This window comes from Dermacentor silvarum, chromosome 10, assembly GCF_013339745.2.
Source record: "Dermacentor silvarum isolate Dsil-2018 chromosome 10, BIME_Dsil_1.4, whole genome shotgun sequence".
NCBI lineage: Eukaryota > Metazoa > Arthropoda > Arachnida > Ixodida > Ixodidae > Dermacentor > Dermacentor silvarum.
This window is the reverse complement of record NC_051163.1, coordinates 139,693,768-139,718,257: the sequence shown is the minus strand read 5'-3', so window position 1 is coordinate 139,718,257 and position 24,490 is coordinate 139,693,768. Positions and strand designations below refer to the sequence as shown.

General features: G+C 50.2%; 1 protein-coding gene, 1 long non-coding RNA gene and 1 pseudogene across 6 annotated transcripts in view; 2 read left to right on the top strand and 1 right to left on the bottom strand.

The window, feature by feature from the left end:
* Positions 1-24,490, top strand: part of LOC119430996 (nuclear respiratory factor 1-like) — a 157,795-nt gene that overhangs the window by 61,415 nt on the left and 71,890 nt on the right. For all 5 annotated transcript variants that reach the window (XR_005187954.2, XM_037698462.2, XM_049657073.1 and 2 more), the window contains exon 6: positions 18,684-18,842. Coding sequence is in view for 4 of the 5 variants with exons in the window: in XM_037698462.2 (XP_037554390.1) it covers positions 18,684-18,842 (159 nt within the window). In the remaining variant the exon portion in view is untranslated. The remainder of the gene's footprint in view (positions 1-18,683; positions 18,843-24,490) is intronic.
* LOC125940642 (uncharacterized) lies at positions 13,726-14,639 on the top strand (annotated as a pseudogene).
* LOC125940644 (uncharacterized) lies at positions 19,109-21,069 on the bottom strand. The gene is made up of 3 exons (XR_007463841.1): positions 20,663-21,069; positions 20,376-20,598; positions 19,109-20,090 (listed from the first exon to the last, which is right to left on the bottom strand). It is a non-coding gene; the product is annotated as an uncharacterized LOC125940644 (long non-coding RNA).

Genomic DNA, 24,490 nt, shown 5'->3' with positions numbered 1-24,490 from the left:
CAGAACATTCCCATAAGCGCTCCGCAAGGCGAACAAACGTACCACAAATAGCAGTCAGAAGCACAGCTCTAAATTTCAGCACGCAACTGTACAGTTCTGCCTAGTATATACGTACTTGGGCCATGGTCCAACCGCACAAAAGTCGAAAAGACACAAATAATGCACACGCTGCCCGTGCCCGGAACATTGCTGCAGACTTGCATCAAAGCGCGTGTTGCTGAATTGATATCAGTGGCGATGCGAAGTCAAAGCTATTGCGAGTTCAAGCTTCTTTTTTTTTTTTTTTAGGGGCGAAGCTCCTTACGCCATGGGTCAGTCTCTCCTCCGTCGTAGCCACCTCGTCTAGTTCGTGAAGTGATCACTAGATGACGTTGGTGGCGCTCGCTCCATAGAGATACATGGTAAAGGCTAGTGTGACGGCATATCACTAGATGGCGCTAGCGCAGCATAGTTGACGCATTAAAATACGAGATGGCGCTCGCTCTCTCCATTCAGATGTATGGGAGCGCAGAGTGTGATGAGCGATCACTAGATCCTTGGATGGAGGCGATCGTTCAAGATGTTTCGATGCAGTGCGATGGGAGACTGCTAGGGGTGAGAGCTATAAAATGCACTCGCTCTTGGCGCACTTCCTCTTTCGCTCGGAGTCGCTGCGCCATATGGAAGACAAGGCGGCGGAGCGGAGGGCACGGAAAGCGGCTGCAGCGCGCGCTCGTAGACAGAACCCAGGGGTGAGAACTGGCGTAGCCGAAGCTGCACGGAGGCGCCGAGAAACGGATCTCGACGTTCGAGCCCGCGAAGCAGAAGGCGCACGGCGACGCCGAGAAGCGGATCCAGAAACTGTGAGAGCCCGAGAAGCGGCGAGGAAACGCACATACAGGCGGGCGGATCCTGAGGCTGAGCGAGCGTGGAAAGCTGCTGCCAAGCGCCTCAAGCGAGCTCTGCCCGAAGGCGCAGACGCGCGTTTCAAGCGCGACTTTCTAGACAACAGTTTCGGCCACAGCTGCAATCTCTGCGACAGATTGTGGTTTGCCGACAACCTCGTCACGGTATCGGCCATCAGGAACGAGCAGGCTCGGGGCAATGCCATCGCCGTTCTCCAGCGGAGCTTCGCCCACTCATCCTCATTCACCCCGTGGATATGCTGTGACATTTTTTTATAAACTGTCGTAATACATCAGCAAGTTAAAGGTTACGTATTTTGAACAGTGTACTAATAGATATAACTGAAAAATAAAGCATCTTTGTATGAGAAAGAAAGTGACGTAAACGAGACCGAAAGCATAGCGAAAAAATGGCTTTTGCGCGGTGTCTGGTAGCAACGTTACTATACCTCCAGCAGTGCGTGCAAAGGTCGTGCTAAATTGCAAAATAATTAATTAAATGCATTAGAGACAATTTGCTTGTATTTCTGTGGCATAGTGTGTGCATCTATATCATAACGCACAATGTACGATCAATGCACGAGAGCTTTGAATGTGCAAGAGATGTCCAAATCATAAGGACATTTTGATGACCCTTGACTGCCACGTACTAGTCGAACATACTATAGATGTAAACTGGACGTTGTTAAATGTCTTGAATATTTGGTCTTTTGTGGTAAATCCAATGGATATTTGTGGTTCACTGGGTCTCTTCACTATAAAACTTCACGCAGGCTTCACCGCGAAACACTGCCATATTGAGGCGAAACTGACTTTTGCGAACCGGCATTATGCAACTTATTGTGCTTTCCGAGCTTCAAAGCCATTGGTGAGGATGAAAACGGATGAAGCCATTGCTGACAGCGGCAAATTGTAATGAAAAACACAGCAAACGTCTAAGTAGCCAGGCCTAGCGTTCTGTGTGCGAGAGCGTCGGTTCAAGGCAGTGAGATAATCAATATCGCGGTGGTTGTGGCTTCGATCAATGCCGTTTTGGACCTGCGTTTCGGACTGCAAAAAGAAAGAAAAAAATAGTGCCGTCCTCTGGAGCAATTTGTCAGCCAAGGAAGAATGGGCATGGCCTCTGAGACTTGAGGATGGTGTGAGCCTCCCAATCTTGGAGGCTATAGAGTGGGCCACTGAAAGCAAAGCCAGTGGAAAATCCAACATGGGGGCCTCCAAGATCGCGTAGCGCGACTCAGAACGAGTGATTTAGTCTGGAAAATCGACCTTTGGGGTCTCAATTCGTCCAAAAAATCGGTGCGAAAGTGCATTAGCTCAGTTGTAACAATGACGGTGCATTTTTGAAGTTTGGAATAACTAGAAAGTCTGCATTTTTGGAGTCGAGCACCCGCGCGACTACTTTAGCGGCGGTTATCGATTCTGTGAACTTTGTCCACTGCTTTGTTAAATGCAGCGGGGGTGACATTTATATTGTCACGCTGCACGGCGCAGCCGAAGAAAGAGGCAGTAGAAGGGTGTGCGAGGAGCTGGCTGCTGCCTGTTGGGCTTGGATTACCGTCCTGTCCCTTGCGCTACGCTAACCATCCATCATTCTTGTAAATAAATCGATCCCATCCGTTACAATTTGGGGGAAGGTGCTGGGTACATCACACTGGACGACCGAGCTCCACTACCCCTTCGACGCAGCAAGCAGTTGGCCGGGCTACCACCGGGAGACGTCGACATGAGCGATTCGGACGGAGGCGACGTTCGCGAGGAAATTGTGGCAGGAAACATTCGCCCGCGGCAAGCCGGTTACTGGACACCTCATCGAGAAGCACACACATTCTCAGGCAAAGCGAATGAGGACGTCGAGGACTGGTTGAGACACTACAAGAGGGTGAGCCGCCACAATGAATGGAGCGCGGCTGTGCAGCTCTCTAACGTTGTCTTTTTCCTTGCGGGAACTGCCTTCATGTGGTTCGGCAATAATGAGGGCTCGCTCACAACTTCAGACAGCTTCGTCGAAAAAATAAAAGAATGCTTTGGCGATTCGCTTTCGAAAAAGAAAAGGGCTGAGCAGACACTTTCACGACGGGCGCAGTTACCGGGAGAGATGTGTACGCACCTATATTGAAGAAATCCTGAAGCTTTGCGGAATTGTGAACGCAAACATGTCGGACGAGGACAAGGTCGGACACCTACTCAAAGGAATTGCCGAAGATGTGTACAACTTTTTGATCTCTAAGAAGACTTACTACTCCGTCCGGCTTAAGGCGTCACTGTCGTACGTTCGAAGCTCTGAAGACACGCCGCATTCTTCCGAAGTGTCGACGTATCTGCCTCTAATGACCTGGCTGCTTTGGTACGGCAAGTTATTAGAGATGAACTGGCTCATTTTCAAGGCCCAGATGCCAACTGTGTGTGCCACCAATGCTCCGTTGATGAGCGCTACTTGGAGGCACCGGCGGCCTGGCCGCGACCTGCCTGCGGTGACCGCCCCGTTTCCGACAACGCCCATGCCCAGAGCACCATGATCCAGCCACAAGCAACGAGTTTTGAACGGTGACATGACACACAACCTCGACGTGGGTCATCTCCCGTCTACAATACGCCTTGGAGGTTTGTACCCAACATCAATGAAACTCGCAGCCCACCTTGTGTGCCACAGCTGCGGGGCTCAGGGACACATCGCGAGGTATTGCCGCCGTCGCCCACAGCGTGCTCCGCTAAATCGCGCGTATGCGCCTCGCATGCAAGAAGCTACATCCTGGCAACCATTTGTCCCTTTCCGCGAGCCTCGTCGAGACTACGCGTACATGCCAAGGAATGACTCCCCCGTGTCCGACCGCAGCCTCACTCCTCCGCCGACTCGGACACGTCGATCGCCATCTCCATGTCGCCGCTCGCCTATGCCGCCCCAGCTGGGAAACTAGCTGGTGCGACCGATGGAGGTGAGGTCGCGGGACGGTCACTTTTTAAAATGCCTCCGTCTGTCGTCATGGTGAAGAACAAAGTGTGTGTTTGTGTCGATGGTGTTAATACTGGTGCTTCTGTGTCTGGGATGTGTCTTGCATTCAAGAATTGCCTTGGACCGAAACTGATGTTTGCTTGGGATGGAAATACCACGTTTCGCGGAGTTGGCGGTGAACTGTTACGTCCTGTGGGAGTATGTTCTGTTGTGATATCCGTTGGTGGAAAGGCATTTCGAACGGAATTTATTGTACTAGCACGCACCACGAATGACATAATTCTTGGTATTGACTTTTTACGGGAGTGTTGAGCAACATTAGACTGCAGGGCTTGTGAAATTTCACTCAGCAGCGATACCAGACCACCCGCGCTAGACGACGTTCCATCCGATCGTCAAGAAGTATTTTCCGTGTCCACTGATGTACTTTTGCCTGCGCAGACGGCAGTGTTCATCCCTGTGACCTCGTCACGCGTCCGTACTGGTTCCTGCTGTGGATTAATTAAAGCTGAATACGTCAACACTCTAAAGAAGAATGTACTTGTCCCTCGGTCGCTGATTGAAGTCAGAGAAGGTTGTGCTCATGTTTGGGCAGTGAATGTGTCCTCCGCGTCATTTGTTTTGCCTGCCGGACTGAAGGTAGCACGCTTTGAAGAAGATAGTGTTTTGAGCATTCGTGCGGTTGCTATTCCTATGGACGCAAGCTCGCCACTCAATGAACACTCTTCAAAATTTAGGAGCATGATAAATAAATCGCTCCCCTCTTCCCACCAACACGCGCTCCAAGAGCTCCTTGCCCGCTATGCGTCAGTGTTTGACTTTCTCAAGAGCATCTGCAGTCACCACCGCACTCCCGCGTACACCACTGCATCAATACTGGAACAGCATCGCCAATATGACAGAAACCATACCGCGTCTCTCCTGCCGAGCGCAAAGTGATCGCCGAGCAAGTTACAGACATGCTACAGAAAGGCGTCATCCAGGAGTCCAATAGTCCCTGGGCAGCTCCAGTCATATTGGTCAAGAAGAAAGACGATTCGTGGCGATTCTGCGTCGACTACAGACGCATAAACGCAGTAACAAAGAAGGATGTGTATCCTCTGCCACGTATAGATGACGCCATTGACTGTTTACATTCTTCCTCGTACTTCTCCTCTGTCGATCTGCACTCGGGGCTACTGGCAAATACCGATGCACCCACCAGACAAGAAGACTGCCTTTGTAACGCCGGACGGACTGTTCGAGTTTAACGTAATGCCTTTCGGTATGTGCAATGCTCCGGCGACATTCGAGCGATTCATGGACACCATCCTGCGGGGACTTCGATGGGAAATCTGCATGTGTTACCTGGACGACGTCATTTACGGCAAGACATTCCACAAGCACAACCAACGACTGGAAGTTGTGCTCGACTGCATACGAGCGATACTGATCCTAAACTTCAAAAAGGGCCACTTTGGCGAACGTCAAACGCTTGTTTTGGGTTTCCTCGTCGACAAAGAAGGCATCCGCCCAAACCCCCAGAAGCTTGCGGCAGTTCGTGGCTTCAAACAGCCGAAGACGGTGAAAGACCTCCGCAGCTTCCTGGGACTATGTTCGTACTTTCGCCGTTTCATTAAGGACTTTGCACGCCTAGCTCATCCGCTCACGTCACTCCTTCACAAGGACTCGCCGTTTAGATGGACTACTGAATGTGAGTCTGCATTCAGTCAACTAAAATTTCTGCTCACCTCAGCTCCAATTTTGAGCCACTTTGACCCAAAGGCCCCAACTGAGCTTCATACCGATGCTAGTGGTCTGGGTGTTGAAGCTGTACTCGTACAGATACATAGCGGATGCCAACAAGTCATCGCCTACGCAAGCCGTACTCTTACCAAGGCTGAGCGGAATTACACCGTAACAGAAATGGAATGCCTCGCGGTAGTCTTCGCCACCTACAAGTTTCGACCATACTTGTACGGCTGCCACTTCACGATTGTGACAGACCACCATTCTCTTTGCTGGTTGGTTGGAGTACGCGATCCATCTAGCCGATTAGCTCGGTGGTCATTACGGCTTCAGGAATACAAATTTTCTATCACTTAAAAGAGTGGACTTACAAGAGTGGTTGCTGTCACACCGATGCTGACTGTTTATCTCGCCTTCCGTCAGCAAGCATGCGAGATACGGACCATGACTTAGATGAATACCTCCTTGCCATCTCCGCAGAGTTTCCTGATGCCACCGCCTTCAAGCGTGAGCAACAGCATGACCCTTCTATTCAAGCTATTCTTGATGCCGCTCGGTCACCTGCACACGGCTCACCTTTCATTATTTTCGAAGATTTATTGTATAAGAAGAATAATTCTGCTGAAGGCGCTCCACTTCTGCTCGTGGTTCCCCAGACGTTGAGGCCTATGATACTTCATGCCATGCACGATGACATCTCGTCAGGCCACTTTGGCTTTGCTCGGACACTTCACCGACTGCGCCAGCGTTTCTATTGGCCCAAGCTCTGGAAGACTGTGAAGCAGTACGTTTCCAGCTGTGCCATTTGCCAACGCCATAAGCAGTCAACGACGCCTCCTGCGGGTGCCTTGCAGCCAGTTAAACCGCCGACCGTGCCATTTGAAAAAGTTGGTGTCGACTTGCTAGGTCCCTTCCCCAAGTCTACTTCCGGTAGTCGCTGGATTATTGTGTGTGTGGACTATTTGACCCGGTACACTGAGACGGTGGCGCTCGCTTCGGCTACAGCAGCAGACGTTTCATCGTTCCTGCTGTACTCCGTCATTCTCCGCCATGGTACTCCACGCGTTGTGATTAGTGATCGTGGATGGCAGTTTACTGCGGATGTTGTTGAAGAACTACTACGTCTTTGTGGATCTGATTACCGGCATTCGACCCCTTACCATGGGCAAACAAACGGACTCACTGAGCGCACGAATCGTACACTGACCAACATGCTTGCCATGTATGTCTCCACCGATCACAAAAACTGGGATTCAATCTTACCATTTGTTACGTACGCTTACAACACTGCCAAGCACGAAGTCACTGGCTATGCGCCTTTCTTTCTTCTCTATGCTCGCAACCCCCAAAGCTTTATCGACACCATCCTTCCCTGGTCCCCACATGATGACTACTCATTAAGCCAGACTTGATGTCGTGCCGAAGAAGCGCGTCGACTGGCCCGCCTCAGGACTCTCTCCTCTCAAGATCGTGCCAAGACTAGTTGTGACGCTCGACATGTGCTCGTCACATATGCTCCTGAGGACTTTGTTTGGCTTTTGACACTTTTACGGCTAAAGGGGCTGTGCACGAAGTTTCTGCCTCGATACGCTGGCCCATACGTTACACTGAAACGACTGAGTGACGTGACGTACGTCATCGCAAGCGTGACTTCTCACAACCGGCGGTCACGTAACACGCAAGTCGTGCACGTCGCCCGACTCAAACTGTACCACCATCGGGCTATGTAACTCGCTCGGCAAGCTTCGTCTGCCCGTGGAGAAATTGTCACGCTACACGGCGCAGCCGAAGATAGAGGAAGTAGAAGGGTGCGCGAGGAGCTGGCCACTGCCTGTTGGGCTTGGATGATCATCCTGTCCCTTGCGATACACTAACCATCCATGATTCTTGTAAATAAATCCATCCCATCCGTTACAATATGCTACGTGCTGTGAGCCAGCTGGAGAACATGGTACTTGGGGCTGCGAAATACCACGCCAAGCAATCCCGCATCAGTGATTACTTCAAGTAATCTTTCTCGAACGTGGAAAATAAAGGTAATTTCTCTTTGCGGCAAGTTCTTGCTTTTTTTTTTCTTCATTTCGGTTAATTCGAAAATCCGCTTAATTCGAAGAAATTTCGTGTCCGGCAGCCTTCGAATTATTGAGGTTTTACTGTACTTATCGATTGGCTATCGCAAGGTATTGGCCATGTATTTGGGCTGGGCTAAGCATTAACAAGTCATCCCCAGCATTTCCCGGAATTTATTGATTATTTGTCGATCATCGATTACCTATTGATTGGCTATCGAGTGGCTCTCACAAGGTATTAGCCATGTATTTGGCCTAGGCTATGCACTACCAAGTCATCCCCAGCATTTTCCGGAATTTATTGATTGATTGAAGATTGATTAGCTATTGATTGGCTATTGATGACTGACTAAGCTTAAGTAGTCCCAGTCATGCTTAGCTAGACTTATCTAGGCTCAGCTTCGCTAGTTCACAGGGGTATGTGCCATTGTGTTAGACCCGTTCTGCACTGCCACTAGGATTGGCCCACATTTTCTGTTTACGGCAGACAGATTACGCTCGGCATAAACAGCTCTGCTGTTAAAAACAGATGTTGCCTTGAATAATTCTCAAGGGGTCGCGTGTTACCATGTGCAAAGTCACATGTATGTAGGCGCACTTGCTGATATACGTCTTGGAGCATGGCAAGGAGGAGGGCAAATGGCGTTTGGTTTGAAATTTCGGCTCTCTCCGCGGCGCATAGCAATGTAATTCTCAGCACACATGATCGTGAGCATGCATTGTATGCACTGCACTTGTCAGCTCAAGATGGCCAGACCTGGTGAGGGGCCCTTTAAAGGCCAACTGCAAAGAAATTTTCGACCGCGTGAGAAGCCAAGTTTCAGATAATTTACTCGTACAGAAGCCTCTGTACAAAATTTTACACATGAAGTGCGTGTGGGTTTACTATATGCATATGCGTTTTGAGGTCATATGCGTTTTGGGGTCATATGCATTTTTCGAGGAAAAGAACAACTCATGACTTCTGTTACTCCTTAAATTCAACCACGATATTATCAGTTCAGGAGCACAAACATCTTGGCATTTATTTCACACCTGTTCTTTCTTGGAGCCGTCACATTGATCACATCACAACTAAAGCATGCTGCCTTCTAGGTTTCCTGCGCAGAAATGCAAAAAAGTTGTCACTGGAGACAAAGGTATCATTGTACAAATCAAATGTTCAATCTGTTCTGGATTATGCGTGTGCTGTGTGGGATCCGTGGTCGGCACGTGACATAAACAGTTTAGAAAGAATTCAAAGCATAGCCGTTCATTTTGTTTGTTCAAATTATGCCAGGAATTTCAGTGTTTCAAGAGCAAAAGAAAGCCTCAGTTGGGAATCACTGCAGCAACGCAGGAAATATCCAAGATTGAAATTTTTTCACAACATATTCCACTCTCGAACAGGTATAGACCCCGGGAAATATTTTTCCAAGCCTGATTACGTTTCTGAATGGCTGGACCATGAAAATAAGGTTAAAGAAATAGCGTGCAAAACTGAAGTGTTTAAAATGTCATTTTTTCCCAGAACCATAAGCCAATGGAACAAGTTTCCATCCAATGTCGCAACGATTTTTTCAAATGATGTATTTTCAAACTCTATACGACCACTGAAGTAAGATAGTGTTTTTGTGTGTATGTGCGAGTATGAAAGTGTTCTGAGTACATGTTTTGTTTTGCCTGCTTTATTGGTTGGTTCTTTGTTTCCTTCTCCACCCCGCTGTAATGCCTACGGGCGCTGTGGGTATTGTGATAAATAAATAAATAAATAGAATCACAAAACGCTCGCAAAAATGAATGTTTTTATACCGAAGCTGAAAACAATGCCACCATTACCAGTCGCTGGAAATTACATACGACTTAGACTGTAGAGGACCATGTCGTCTGCTTCCCTTGCTGGTATCATTCTTGTGTGTCAGCAAACAGTGTACTAGCCATAGAGTTAGTATAGCTGCTTCGTGTGCTGCGCCCATGCCGGGGTGCACACGTGATGCTCTTTTAATTGCGAAGCGTTCCGTCTCTGTTCAGAGACGAAGAGTGTATTGGGGTGACTAAGCTAAAGGCACGGATATAGATGTGGAGACCTTAAATATAGTTAGGCTAAACGGAAATGGCGCGGCGCAGTTATGCTACGTTTGCGTACATTGGACACTCTACAGTCTAGCGCTCGGTGCAGTCAGCGTGACTGGCGGCATTCGGCATGTTTTTGCGCGGCTGGTGCAGGCATAGAACACATTCTATCTCACAACAGAGCCGCTGGCCTAGAGTGCACCGCTTGGTAGCTTGGCTGACGGGCAGCATGCTGACCTACAATTTGGGTTCACTGAAGCGAGCGTGCGTGCCGAGTTTGTGCCTTCGACAAACAAAGCGCTCGCTGATCACTTTGTTGCTGCGGGCAAGGTTAACATGCAGAACTATACAACAATCTTTTCAGCGATCTTAGCCTCACCGCCATGACTTATCCGACTTCACGGACCGCTGCCTGGTATGCTGGAAACACCATACTGTAGAGGGCGCGAGTGCTAAGCCGATTATGAGGCGCCCTCTATAGGATGTAGCATATAAAGGCTGTGCTGTGAATAAACGGGGGCACTTCTGCTGGGGACTCGGAGCGTGTGTCTTTACTCCGCGGCCCTCGGGCTTCAGCCTGCCTCCTCGGCCGCCTCGGCTCGAACCCTCCCACCACATGGTGTCAGAAGTGGGGTGCGTGGTTCCCGCGACTTGCCATGGCTAACAAAGACGCTCCAGTTCCTGCTCTCGCTGCCGCCAGTCTCCGGAGTCCCGCTCCGTTCCCCTTCGACGATGTCGGCGAGTGGCTGCCCTGGTTACGGCAATTTGAGGACTATGCCTTCGCCACCGGCATGCACGCAGCCCCGGACGAGACGAGGGTTAGGACTCTCCTCTACTGTATGGGCCCCCGTGCACGCATTGTCCTCAGTTCTCTCATGTCCGATGAAGAAGCGTACAAGTCCTACGCGGAAGTCACCCGGCGGCTCACAAGCTACTTCGTGCACCCCGTAAACGAGGTGTACGAGAGCTCTCGGTTCCACAAGCGGACGCAAGAGCCAGGCGAAACCGTCGACAGTTTCTTCACGGCCCTTCGGAACATGGTACGCAAGTGTAACTACCCGTCACCTGCCGTTGAAGAGCGTCTTGTTCGCGACCGTTTCGTCGTGGGTTTGGCGGATTCTCGCCTTTCAGACAAGCTGTGCCGCACTCCGAGCCTTTCCCTGGACGACGCACTCGTGCAAGCTCGTCAGCACGAAGACGCCGAACGCGAAAGACAACGCCTGTCCCTCACCGCTGGGCAACCGCTTACGGCAGCTCACGTGGACGCGGCGACTTCGCGTAAACCCGCGCAGCGTGCACGCGGACGACGCAATAGACGGGACTCTGGCAACTTTGCTGACTTTGCGTCACGTGACCGACCCGACGGTTCGCACTCGAGCAACAGAGCTGGCGAGGCTTTGAAATGCGGCCTAGGCCTAAGTAGGCAATGCGGATTTTGCGGTCACGAGTTTCACCGACGGTCTGACTGTCCAGCGGCCAAAGCGGTCTGTAACCACTGCAAGAAGCGAGGCCACTTCGCGGCGGTATGTCGCTCAGGGAAGCGCCTCGGATCCGTCGAGCTCCACTCCGTCGCGGCGGTGGCCCGCAACGGGCGGTACGTTGAGGTGCGTGTCAACGGGAACCCTCTCGTCTTCAAAGTGGACTCTGGAGCCGACGTCTCGGTGGTTCCGCGCACAGTTTCCCGGCTGCCCAGCCGTCCTCGATAAGCCGCGAGGCGAAGAACTTTTCGGACCCGGGAAACAAGCCCTGAAGCTTCTCGGCACCTTCGACGCGGCGCTGTCTTGGAGAGGCAGGCAAGTCAACGAGCGCCTCTACGTCGTTGCGGGACAAGAGCAGCCACTTCTCGGCTATCCCGCTATCGTTGCCCTTGGGGTCGTCAAGTTTGTCGGCGCCGTCGCACCAGCTCTGCCGGACGCACCACCTCGTGAAGTCCCTCCAGCCCTTTTCACCGGCCTGGGCACGTTTCCGGAAGAGTACACGATACGTATCAAGCCTGACGCGGTACCGTATGCCCTCAGCACAGCCCGGCGTATCCCGATACCGCTACGAGACGTAGTCAAAAAGGAGCTCGACAAGATGGAGCAGGAGGGCGTGATCCGGTGCGTCGACGAACCGACGGACTGGTGCGCGGGACTTGTCGTCGTCCCGAAGCCAGCGGGGGGTTACCGCCTGTGCGTTGATTTGACCAAACTCAACCAAGTCGTTCTGCGTGAACGCCACGTACTCCCGACCGTCGACCAAACCCTCGGACTTCTCGGTGACGCACGCGTTTTCTCGAAGTTGGACGCAACTTCAGGCTTCCACCAAGTACGCCTGGCGCGCGACTCCCAGAAGTACACGACTTTCATCACTCCGTTTGGCAGGTATTGCTACTGCCGCCTCCCATTCGGCATAACATCGGCCCCGGAATACTTCCAGCGTCAGATGTCTCGCCTGCTGGAAGGGTTGGCTGGTGTTGTTAACCTTATGGACGACATCCTTGTGTTTGGCCGCACCACAGAAGAACACGACCAACGCCTCCAGGCAGTCCTTGGTCGCCTCCAACAAGCGGGGGTCACCCTCAACGCTGCCAAGTGCACTTTCGGCGTGTCCAGCGTGCGGTTCCTTGGCGTTGTCGTCGGTGCCAATGGCATCACTCCGGATCCAGAGAAAGTGGCCGCCATTCAGCGCATGCCAGCTCCTCAGGACGTTCATGGTGTCCAACGTTTTCTCGGTATGCTCAACCATGTCGGTCGCTTCCTCCCGGGCCTCTCTCAAACGACTGCGCCAATCAGAAGTCTCCTGAACAAGCTTGCAGCCTGGACATGGGGACCAGCGCAGGCTTCAGCATTTGAAAAGCTCAAGAGCATGCTGTCGTCGGACATCTGCCTCGCAAGGTACAACCCTGCACTGTTGACGACAGTCTCCGCAGATGCCAGTTCCTTCGGGTTGGGTGCTGTCCTCCTTCAAGACCAGCCATCAGGGGAGCGCCGACCAGTTGCATACGCCTCTCGAGCGCTGACTGAAACGGAACGGAGGTACAGCCAGATCGAAAAGGAGGCACTGGCTGCCACCTGGGCCATCAACCGATTCGACGAGTTTCTTCGGGGTCTTCGTTTCACCCTCGAGACCGACCATAAGCCGTTAGTACAGCTCCTAGGAACCGCGGATCTCGATCTCATGCCACCACGAATCCAGCGCTTCCGCATCCGCCTTCTCCAGTACCAGTTTGATGTCAAGTACGTTCCTGGGAAACAGCTGGCCACCGCAGATGCACTCTCAAGGGACCCAGTCGTCCAGCTGCCAGCGACTCCAGCTGTTGACAAGGTGGAGCTGTACGTTCAAGAAGCACTCCGTGCTATCCCTCCTACATTTGCAGTCCTCCTCGACGACTTCCGAGCTCACCAGGCTGCAGATGGGGAGTGCGCGCAGCTCAAGTTGTACTGTGAGCAAGGGTGGCCTAGGAAAGAGAATCTGCCTCTCAGCATGGCTCAGTTCTGGGCTCATCGGGCCGAGTTCAGTATTGGTGACGGCCTTCTCCTCTGCGGTGGACGCCTGCTGGTGCCCGCTTCTCTGCGGAAGCACGTCCTCTCCCTCATCCATGACGGACACCTCGGAGTGAACCGTTGCCGCGCCATCGCCAGGGGAGCTGTCTGGTGGCCGACCATGGGGAGTCAGATCAAGACAATGGTGGAGAACTGTCCCAACTGTGCTACCACGCGGGTCCAGCGAGCAGAGCCACTGCTGCCTACCGTGACGCCTAGCCGTCCCTGGGAGCGAGTCGGGGTGGACATATTTCATCACGAAGAAGCCGACTACCTTCTCCTCGTAGATTACTACTCGAGGTACCCTGAAGTGCTGTCCCTTCGCTCGACGACGTCTACAGCGGTGATCTCCATCATCAAAAGTGTCTTCGCAAGGCATGGGATCCCAGAGACCCTCGTCAGCGATAATGGGCCTCAATTTTCGTCGGCAGAATTCCGCGTCTTCGCCCAGAGCTACGGATTCTCCCACGTCACCAGCAGTCCCAGGTACCCGCAGTCTAATGGGGAAGTCGAGCGTATGGTGCGGACGGTTAAGGAACTCTTCAAGAAGTCTCCGGACTGGCCTTTGGCCCTCTTGGCATACCGCAACGCACCTGGCGTGACCGGGTACAGCCCTGCTCAGCTGCTCATGGGGCGCAGCCTCAGGACTCGCCTTCCGGTCCCCATGGCCGCGTTGCTTCCAGAACCACCTAACGCTGCCGACTTCCACCGGCGTGACACTACCCAACGACGTCGCCAGCGTCAAGATTTTGACCGTCGACATGCTGCACAAGATTTGCGGCCCCTGGAGGAGGGAGAGAGAGTGTGGATTCGCGACACAGATTGTGCTGGCACTGTTCTTAGCCCAGCGCAGCGTCCACGCTCCTACGTGGTCCAGACGGATGCAGGTGCTCTCGTCCGCAACCGGAGACATCTGGTTCCGCAGCAGTCTCCGTCATCAGGTGGTCTAGACCTCGGCAGCTCCAGTCCACGGACACGAGGATCTGAAAGCCTGCCACAGACTCCAACTCGCCCAGAGCCTGTGTGCAGCAGTCCAACTCCCAGGGCACTTACTCCTCTACCAGTTGCATCGCCACCGGTTGCCCCGGCTACTCCCTCAAGACCGCCTGGGTCAGTTGTACGCACTCGGTCTGGACGTTGTGTTAGGCCGCCGGTGCGGCTGAACTTGTAGAACGTGCCATGAGACATTTGTCATTACGTTGTATACCTGAGAGCAAGGGGTTGCTTTCTGTTACTTTCCCAAAAGGGGGGATGTAGAGGGCGCGAGTGCTAAGCCGATTATGAGGCGCCCTCTATAGGATGTAGCATATAAAGGCTGTGCTGTGAATAAACGGGGGCACTTCTGCTGGGGACTCGGAGCGTGTGTCTTTACTCCGCGGCCCTCGGGCTTCAGCCTGCCTCCTCGGCCGCCTCGGCTCGAACCCTCCCACCACACATACCATAGGTCGGCGCACTCACTCACACTGACTCGCACTCATTTCAAAGGCGTGAGTGCCAGTGAGTGTGAATGAGTACCAGTGAGTGTGAGTGCGAGTGAGTGTGAGTGGAGGTGAGTGCCAGTGAGTGTGAGTGGAGGTGAGTGCCAGTGAGTGTGAGTGAGTACCAGTGAGTGTGAGTGCGAGTGAGTGTGAGTGGAGGTGAGTGCCAGTGAGTGCGAGTGGAAGTGAGTGCGAGTGCGCGTGAGTGCCAGTGATTGCGAGTGCAGGTGAGTGCGAGTGCCAGTGAGTGCGAGTGCCAGTGAGTGCGAGTGGAAGTGAGTGCGAGTACGAGTGAGTGCCAGTGACTGTGAGTGGAAGTGAGGGTCAGTGAGTGTGAGTGGAAGTGAGTGAGAGTGAGTGCCAGGGAGTGTGAGTGCCGGTGAGTGTGAGTGCCGGTGAGTGTGAGTGAGTGGAGGTGAGTGCCAGTGAGTGTGAGTGGAGGTGAGAGCCAATGAGTGTGAGTGGAGATGAGTGTAAACGTGACTGAGTGCTGTGTGAGTGGAGCTGAGTGTGAACGTGACTGAGTGCTGTGAGTGTGAATGTGGTGAGTGCTTCTGGGTGTATAGAGGTGAGTGGGTGCTTGTGATTAGAAGTGAGTGTGAACGTGGTGAGTGCTTGAACGATAAGCAGAGGTGATATCGGCTCACCTTGCTCGCGGAAAAATGGCGGCACGTTGTTTGTACAAGCTCACTCGCGGTGATCACTTATCGCGCTAGCAGATTGTGCACGCCAAGATAGAAACCACTCACTAAGGTTGTAATAATCCAAGGTTCAGGCATGAGTGAGACAATGTATAATGAAATGAGCGGATATATTATATTGCGATAGCAATTATATGGACACTCCAAGCGAACTTCTGCCGTGGTCGTGGACGTCGTTGTGAGGTTCCGTATAAAGCCCAAACACGGTAAAATCGTCGCGGCGTGCCGGCGGTACACTTCGTGTGCGAGTGAAAGCTTGCGAGGGTCAGCCGACACAAAAGGCGGGGCAGAAGCGCGCTGCTTCTGTCGCGTGTCAGGCACTGGGGGAGGGGGGTGCGAGAGGGAGAGGGGGGTCGTCTTGCTCAATAATTTGTATTTATTAAAACGTAACCTTCCTCTGCACCCCTTCCATTCTTGCAATGAGTTATTTTGTGTACGGAAACCAAACAATATTGGCGTGCTCCAGCACTGTTTGAACAAGCATGTTTTAGGCCAGCAAATATTATCTTCTTAAGGCGTCTTCTTAAGAAAGAAGAGTCGCTTTAGTGCTCAGCATGTACATTGATTTCCACTTGAGGTTATTTTGTCAACATGGCTCTCCCATCGGAGAGCATATGTTAAAGTGACACCTAAATATTTACGCTGAAATGCACAAGTGAGATGTGTGTCATTAATAATGTAAGTAAACTCAGATATCCGTTTCTTTATTACTGTTAGCGTTACAGATTTTTGGGCATTTAGAGTCATCTGCCAATCCTGACACCAAGAAAAGGCAGAATTTTGTATATGGTGATTATCACTGATTAATTTCACAGTACGAAATACAATAGTCAGCGAATAGACAGATGGTACCATGTAATGGGGAAGGCAAATCTTTTATTTATATTAAAAATAAAACTGGGTCCAAAACACTGCCTTGGCGCACTCCCGATGCAACAGGTGCTAAATTGGAAGCTTCATTATGAATATACACGAATTGTGAGCAGTATAGATCGGCACAGTGACTCATGAGTGCACTCACTCACACTCGCACTCATTTCAAAGGGGTGAGTGCGAGTGAGTGCCAATGAATGTGAGTGGAAGTGAGTGCCAGTGTGAGTGAGCGCCAGTGATTGTGAGTGAGTGTGAGTGCCAGTGAGTGTGAGTGGAGGTGAGTGCGAGTGAGTACCAGTGAGTGTGAGTGCAGGTGAGTGTGAGTGCAGGTGAGTGTGAGTGCAGGTGAGTGTGAGTGCAGGTGAGTGTGAGTGGAGGCGAGTGCGAGTGGAGGTGAGTGCGAGTGAGCGCCAGTGAGTGCGAGTGAGTGCTGTGAGTGTGAGTGGAGGTGTGTGTGAACGTGAGTGAGTGCGGGGCCTGGAAAAAATTATGGTGAGTGAGTGTGAGTGAGTATTCTCTCACATTGCTGACCTATGCACCATACTATGTGCTACCTTAGATAGAGCCAGCAACTACCGCCATCTGTGTTAAAGGATGGGAAGTAGCTTAGGCTCAGCACAAAGTATGCCTTTGGTAATGTTTCGCTCGTTTCGCTCTCGCAGCATCACATTCCCGCATTTTTTGCCACCACATCTGAACCATAACTGCATCGTGTTCTCCTTTGTGACAAATGCAGTTCCTGCTGACAGCATTTCTGGCAATGTGTCAAAGTATTTTGTTGGTCTATTTTGTTGTGTTCGGTGTAGAGGCACATATTGTGTGTCACACTGTTTTTAGGACATGACCCATTGCACCTTGTCGGAAGAATAGTGGTCTTGCTTAAGTGACATTCGGGCTGTACCCCATACTCTCGCTTTCATGGCTGATATGGTTTCTCAGCTCCTAAAGAGCCGTAGGGCTGCTGCAAATCGAACTGCTTCAACTTAGTGTCAAACTATATATGTCATCACTAACATCTGGCGAAGCAGTACTGGTAAGATCCAACAACCAAATCAGTGTGGCTGTAAAGGAAAATTAGCCACTCGCTGCCATGGTGGTGCGCAGCAGCTGTCGTGAGAAGTTTTCCGCTTATCGAGTGTCCCATTGGTGATCAAGCCTCAGGGCTGTAGAATTGGTGTCCAGGTCCATGGGCAATCAGCTGACAAATAAGCAAGCATGCCTGTCAAGTTCAACTGTGCAGTAGTTGGTTGAAACAGAGTAAGCTCGTGTGTAGCCAAACAGCACTGAACTGAATTAGCCCCAAAAAGCCTGAACTGCCATCATCGTGCAGTCAAGCTCACATTCGCACACCTTCACATCGTGGCATTCAGACACATGACACACATTGGGCCACGTGACAGTCAAATGCAAGATGCCCCTGTAACCTCCACTGTCGCGAAATTGCAAGTAGTCTGAATCACAACCACGAACAAAAAGATTGTGAATGAATTTTCTCCACTGTTGTCATTGTAAAAAATGAAAATTTTGAACAACTTTCAGTTTTGTTTAGAAATATCTGAATAACATCACTTTGAAGACAGGTTGTTGGCCAACATGAAACTTTTCCCATCTTTACAAGTCATCATCATCATCAGCCTATATTTATGTCCACTGCAGGACGAAGGCCGATCCCGGCGATCTCCAATTACTCGTGGCTAGCTGATTCCAACTTGCACCTGCATTTCCTAACTTCATCACCCCACCTAGTTTTCGGCCGTCCTCGACTGCGCTCCCCTTCTCTTGGTATCCATTCTGTAACTCTAATGGTCTACCGGTTATCCATCCTACGCATTACATGGCCTGCCCAGCTCCATTTTTTCTCTTAATGTCAACTAGAATATAGGCTAACCCCGTTTGCTCTCTGATCCATGCCACTCTCTTCTTGTCTCTTAACGTTAGGCCTAACATTTTTCATTCTATCGCTCTTTGTGCGGTCCTTTAACTTGTTCTTGAGCTTCTTTGTTAACCTCCCAAGTTTCTGCCCCATATGTTAGCACCGGTAGAATGCAATGATTGTACACTTTTCTTTTCAACAACAGTGGTAAGCTCCCAGTCAGGATTTGGCAATGCCTGCCCTATGCACTCCAACACAATTTTTTTTTCTTCTGAAAGTTTCCTTCATCTTTACAAGTAAATGACTTCAAATTTTTTTAGGGTTGTCAACTTGTAATTATTGTGTCAAGGTTTTATGCAAATCTCACAACTATTTAAACAATTCGCTTCGAACCAAAAAATACAAAGTCAACGTTTGCGCCGGCCTATTTAAGTCAAACAATGTCAATTTCCCTTTCACCATGTCCCCAAAAACAAGTGCTGCAGCTTTGAGTGCTGTGCTTGGCAGGAACGCACCTGTTAGTTACTAACCTGGTGTGTTGTGTGCAGGCGCAGCTGCGGGCGTTCATCCCTCTCATGCTCAAGTACTCAACCGGGCGGGGCAAGCCAGGCTGGGGCAAGGAGTCGACCCGACCCCTCTGGTGGCCCAGTGACCTACCCTGGGCCAATGTCCGCAGCGATGCACGCTCCGAGGAGGACAAACAGAAGGTAACACAAATAGAGGCTTGTTCTTTTATAGTCCTGGGGCTTATCTAAGTGGTAGCTCGAGTCCTGCTATTGCGAAATCACTGGGGAAGGCAAAAATAGTTTACTTTTATGAAACGTGAAAGCAAGATGCAAAAGTTCAACGCAACAAGCAACATATACAGTCACACCTTGATATAAAAAAACCTCGATTTAATGAAATTTGCAATGTAATGAACAATTTTTATTTCCCAATCTTAGTTTCATTGCATTAACGAAACCTCAAATTAATGAAATTTGGGATATAACGAAGTTTATCGCTGCCAGGTACAAATTTGTTATAGCGAGGTTCGACTGTACAGCCAAAATTTTGGTAGCCTAGTCTTTGTGGTTCACGAAGAGCATTTTCTTATTTTTGTTATTTTTATTTTTCTGCTGCAATTTTTAAAAAAGTTGATTTGTTTCCAAACTGAAGTGGAACAAGCGCACGAAAAGCAAGTGATTTAAGGTAGTTCCGGAGTCTCCGACTGGCTACACCCGTCACGCACCCAATTTATGCACATCGCATACTCTTTGCACCTGCAGCTAATCCTTTCGAGCATCAGGACCGCAACCAAGCACACCACGTCCACAATTTATGCATATCACGCGCATACTCTTTGCACCCCCGGCTAAGTCTTTCGACTCTTGCGCCTTTCGAGCATCGGTGCCGCAACCAAGCACATCATGCACGCAATCTATGCAGATCACACGCATACTCTTTGCACCTGCAGCTAATCCTTTCATAACTGCATAAATTGTGCGCGTGGTGTGCAGATCACGCGCATTCTCTTTGCACCTGCGGCTAATCCTTTCGAGCATTGGGGCCGCAACGAAGCACACCACGCACACAATTTATGCACATCACGCGCATACTCTTTGTACCCCGGCTAAGCCTTTCGAGCATCGGTGCTTCAACCAAGCACACCACGCGCATACTCTTTGCACCTGCAGCTAAGCCTTTCGAGCATCGGTACCGCAACCAAGCACACCATGCACGCAATCTATGCAGATCACGCGCATACTCTTTGCACCTGCAGCTAATTCTTTCATAATTGCATAAATTGTGCGCGTGGTGTGCAGATCACGCGCATTCTCTTTGCACCTGCGGCTAATCCTTTCGAGCATTGGGGCCGCAACGAAGCACATCACGCGCATACTCTTTGTACCCCCGGCTAAGCCTTTCGAGCATCGGTGCTTCAACCAAGCACACCACGCGCATACTCTTTGCACCTGCAGCTAAGCCTTTCGAGCATTGGTACCGCAACCAAGCACACCATGCACGCAATCTATGCAGATCACGCGCATACTCTTTGCACCTGCAGCTAATTCTTTCATAATTGCATAAATTGTGCGCGTGGTGTGCAGATCACGCGCATTCTCTTTGCACCTGCGGCTAATCCTTTCGAGCATTGGGGCCGCAACGAAGCACATCACGCGCATACTCTTTGTACACCCGGCTAAGCCTTTCGAGCATCGGTGCTTCAACCAAGCACACCATGCGCATACTCTTTGCACCTGCAGCTAAGCCTTTCGAGCATCGGTACTGCAACCAAGCACACCATGCACGCAATATATGCAGATCACGCGCATACTCTTTGCACCTGCAGCTAATCCTTTCATAATTGCATAAATTGTGCGCATGGTGTGCAGATCACGCGCATTCTATTTGCACCTGCGGCTAATCCTTTCGAGCATTGGGGCCGCAACGAAGCACACCACGCGCACAATTTATGCACATCTCGCGCATACTCTTTGTACCCCCGGCTAAGCCTTTCGAGCATCGGTGCTTCAACCAAGCACACCATGCGCATACTTTTTGCACCTGCAGCTAAGCCTTTCGAGCATCGGTACCGCAACAAAGCACACCATGCACGCAATCTATGCAGATCACGCGCATACTCTTTGCACCTGCAGCTAATCCTTTCATAATTGCATAAATTGTGCGCGTGGTGTGCAGATCACGTGCATTCTCTTTGCACCTGCAGCTAAGCCTTTCGAGCGTCGGGGCCACAACCAAGCACACCACGTGCACAATTTATGCACATCACGCGCATACTCTTTGCACCTGCAGCAAAGCCTTTCGAGCATCGGTGCCGCAAGCAAGCATGCAATCTATGCAGATCACGCGCATACTCTTTGCACCTGCGGCTAATCTTATCAAGCGTCGGGGCCACAACCAAGCACACCACGCGCACAATTTATGCACATCACGCGCATACTCTTTGCACCTGCAGCAAAGCCTTTCGAGCATCGGTGCCGCAACCAAGCACGCAATCTATGCAGATCACGCGCATACTTTTTGCACCTGCGGCTAATCTTTTCAAGCGTCGGGGCCACAACCAAGCACACCATGCGCACAATTTATGCACATCACGCGCATACTCTTTGCACCTGCAGCAAAGCCTTTCGAGCATCGGTGCCGCAACCAAGCACGCAATCTATGCAGATCACGCGCATACTCTTTGCACCTGCGGCTAATCCTTTCAAGCGTCGGGGCCGCAACCAAGCACACCACGCGCACAATTTATGCACATCAAGCGCATACTCTGCACCTGCAGCAAAGCCTTTCGAGCATCGGGCCCCAACCAAGCATACCATGCCAATTGGTGCCAATGCTCGAAAGCATCGGGGATATCGAAAGCATCAGGTAACGGGATAGCTGATATTCTGGTTAACACTAAGAGGAAAAAATGGAGCTGGGCCGGCAATGTAGTGCGTAGTGTGGATAAGTGGTGGACCATTAGACTTACAGAATGGATACCAAGAGAAGGGAAGCGCAGTCAAAGATGGCAGAAAACTAGGTGGGGGGATGAAGTTAGGAAATCAGCTAGCACAAGACAGGGGTAATTGGAGATTGCAAGGTGAGATGTTCGTCCTGCAGTGGACACAAATATAGGCTGATGATGATGGTGATGAAGCGGCGTAATGAATTTTATTTTTCTTGGCCAAACAAGTTTTTCGAACTATTTTATGGTCCCTGCGAGGTCCGGAAAATCGGTCGGCAACTGTATGGAGTGCCCTAACCTAAGAGTCGCGTGTTGCTGCTAGCCGGAAACTATGAATTATCCGGATAGAGCCATGCGGGCTATTCAAAATATCCGTTAGAATTTGCATTGAAAATGACGGGTCACTTAACTTCTTCGAATTAATAGACTGGAAGCTGTATTCAGTATCCTGATCCCAGACAAAAGCTTGTCCTTGCCTTAGAAGTTTCCTTAGTGGTTCTACCATGTCAATATATTGTGGGATAAATTTTGCATATTATCCTGTGAGGCCCAGAAAGGAATGCAGTGCCTTCTTGTCGTTTGACTGTGGAGCCTCAACAATCGCTTTGATTTTGTTGTCCGTCGGCAAAATGCCGTTTGCAGAAATTTTATGACCGAGGAAAGTTACTTCTGGGCCACTGAATACACACTTATGGTTCAACTGCATGCATGCATCACTTATTTTGGAAAGCACCCTTTGCAAATTTCTATCATGGTCACGTGATGTTGAGTATGACCCCGAACAAAGACATCATCAAGGTAACGTAATGTACCCAGACAATCTTTTAAAGGTCCCCTAAACCACCTAGAGGTCGAAATTGAGTTGTGGTGTTGCAGTTCTGCACGAGTCTGCAACGAACACGTAGCCACGATACTTTTTCGAAATGGTGCTGTAGTAGCGGAGTTACACACGTTTGATGATAGAAACACGGCCCTCGCTCGTTTGAAGTTTGAAGCTTATTATGATTTTGACAATGCAAGATTGTCATGGCGCCAGAGCAAAAGGCGAGACTATGCACGCCTGACTAGGCTCCTGGCGCCACAAGCACAGCAGGTAACAGTGCAAAAAAAATGGTTACAAATATACACATAATACGCACATATATACATACTTGTACATATACAAATGATACAATTAAACATTCAATAAGTCAATACAGCACAATAAGTATAAATAATGCAAATGAAGAAATAAAACTAGGTACAGAAAGGCCAAAGCCAAATGGAAAAAAAAAGTATTGCAGCACATGACAACATATCAGTTGAAAAGCAGGAAAATCAATTTAAAAAACAGGAGTCAATTGTTGAGAAAATACAGTTTCGATTTCATTCTGAATACTGAAATGGTTGAGGAATCTTGCATAATATTAAATAAAGCATGCTCATCATTAAGTAAATTAGGTATCTGCCACTGTAAAAGCTGATTGCCGTAATTTGTTCTGGTTTTTACCTTAATAAAGTTCCTAGCTCTTGAGGAGTAATTAGTTGTGGTATTAGTGTATGTAGAAAAAAAAAGTTCTCACGATTACTTATGAATTCTAAAAATGCTTTTTCGGATAACTTATGTTTATATAGACTACTTACAATCAAAATACTGTCCTGGTGAAAGTATTTGCTCTTTCCTTCGCTACTCTTCGTTCGTCAGGTGGTTGATCTCTCCTCCTTGCAGAGTGCTCCTCCAAATGTCACGTGACATACGTCATCGCCAACGCGCTTTTCAAAACACTGTCCACTTCCAGTTAAGGCATGTCCACGCTAGTGGCAAACATACCGACAGCGAACCGGCCTCTAGTGCTGTACGTCTGCCGCGCGAGAGGTGTCCAAAGTAGATGGCAGTTCGGCCAGCACACCACCCGCAGCACGATCGACAGCCCAATCGACGACTGCGAAGCTGCGCGTCTCCACCACCGGCGACGCAAACATTGGCTGCAGCTTCTGTTCCAAGCAAAATAATTTCCACTAGATAAAGTGATGCATAAATTCTACATTTTATGAAAAACTATATCTACTGTGAAACGCTAAACACGAATGAGAGCTCCGATACTTGTCGAACTCAGCTGCAGTGCACGGCTACCGACGGCAGATGACTGGCTTGGCTGTGCTCACATTGCAGCTGACGGCGCCGCTAATATCAGCGTATTTTATTGCGATAGCAATTATATAGACACTCCAAAGCAGATTTCTGCCGTCGCCGTGAGGTTCCGTATGACGTCAATGGAGATGAAATCGTCGCCGGGCGCCGCCGAACGCTGTATGTGCGAGGGAAAGGGCGCGAGGGACGCGCTCTTTCATGGGGAGTGAACCCACGGCGGAAAACAAACGCGCGTTCTGCGCCGTGCTCCCTTAAGGGCTGCAGAAGTAGGCGTCTCTTTCCTCCTTTACAATCACCATATATGTAGAACAAACGCGCCTTCTTCCGACGCACAAAAGACCATGGGGGGGAGGGGGAGGGAAAGGAGGCGACGTTTAGCTGCAGCACCAAGTGCCTAGTTATATCAGAGGCTCCGGCAACAGCCACCAACGCCGCACGCATTTTGTGTGAACGCGGGCAAAACGCCGACGGCGTCGACAACAGTTCTGCATGTTGCCGGTGCTGCTGCATGTCCAAGTTTATACAGCTGATAAAGCTACTATCATTACTTCGTATAGCTCTATACAAATTTGCTATCGCAATTGATGCTTCGCCTTTCAGGTGAAACTGCGACAACTTTTATTCTTCCACGTGTACAATTATTGCGAAGAGTGTCAACAAAGGTAAGAAAATATTGCAGCTTGTGAATGTCAGTTATACATTCCGAAGCACCGTCCGCTTTAGCTTTTAAGTGAACCAGAGAAGGCCTAGCGACGATATCGGCGCCGTTGAGT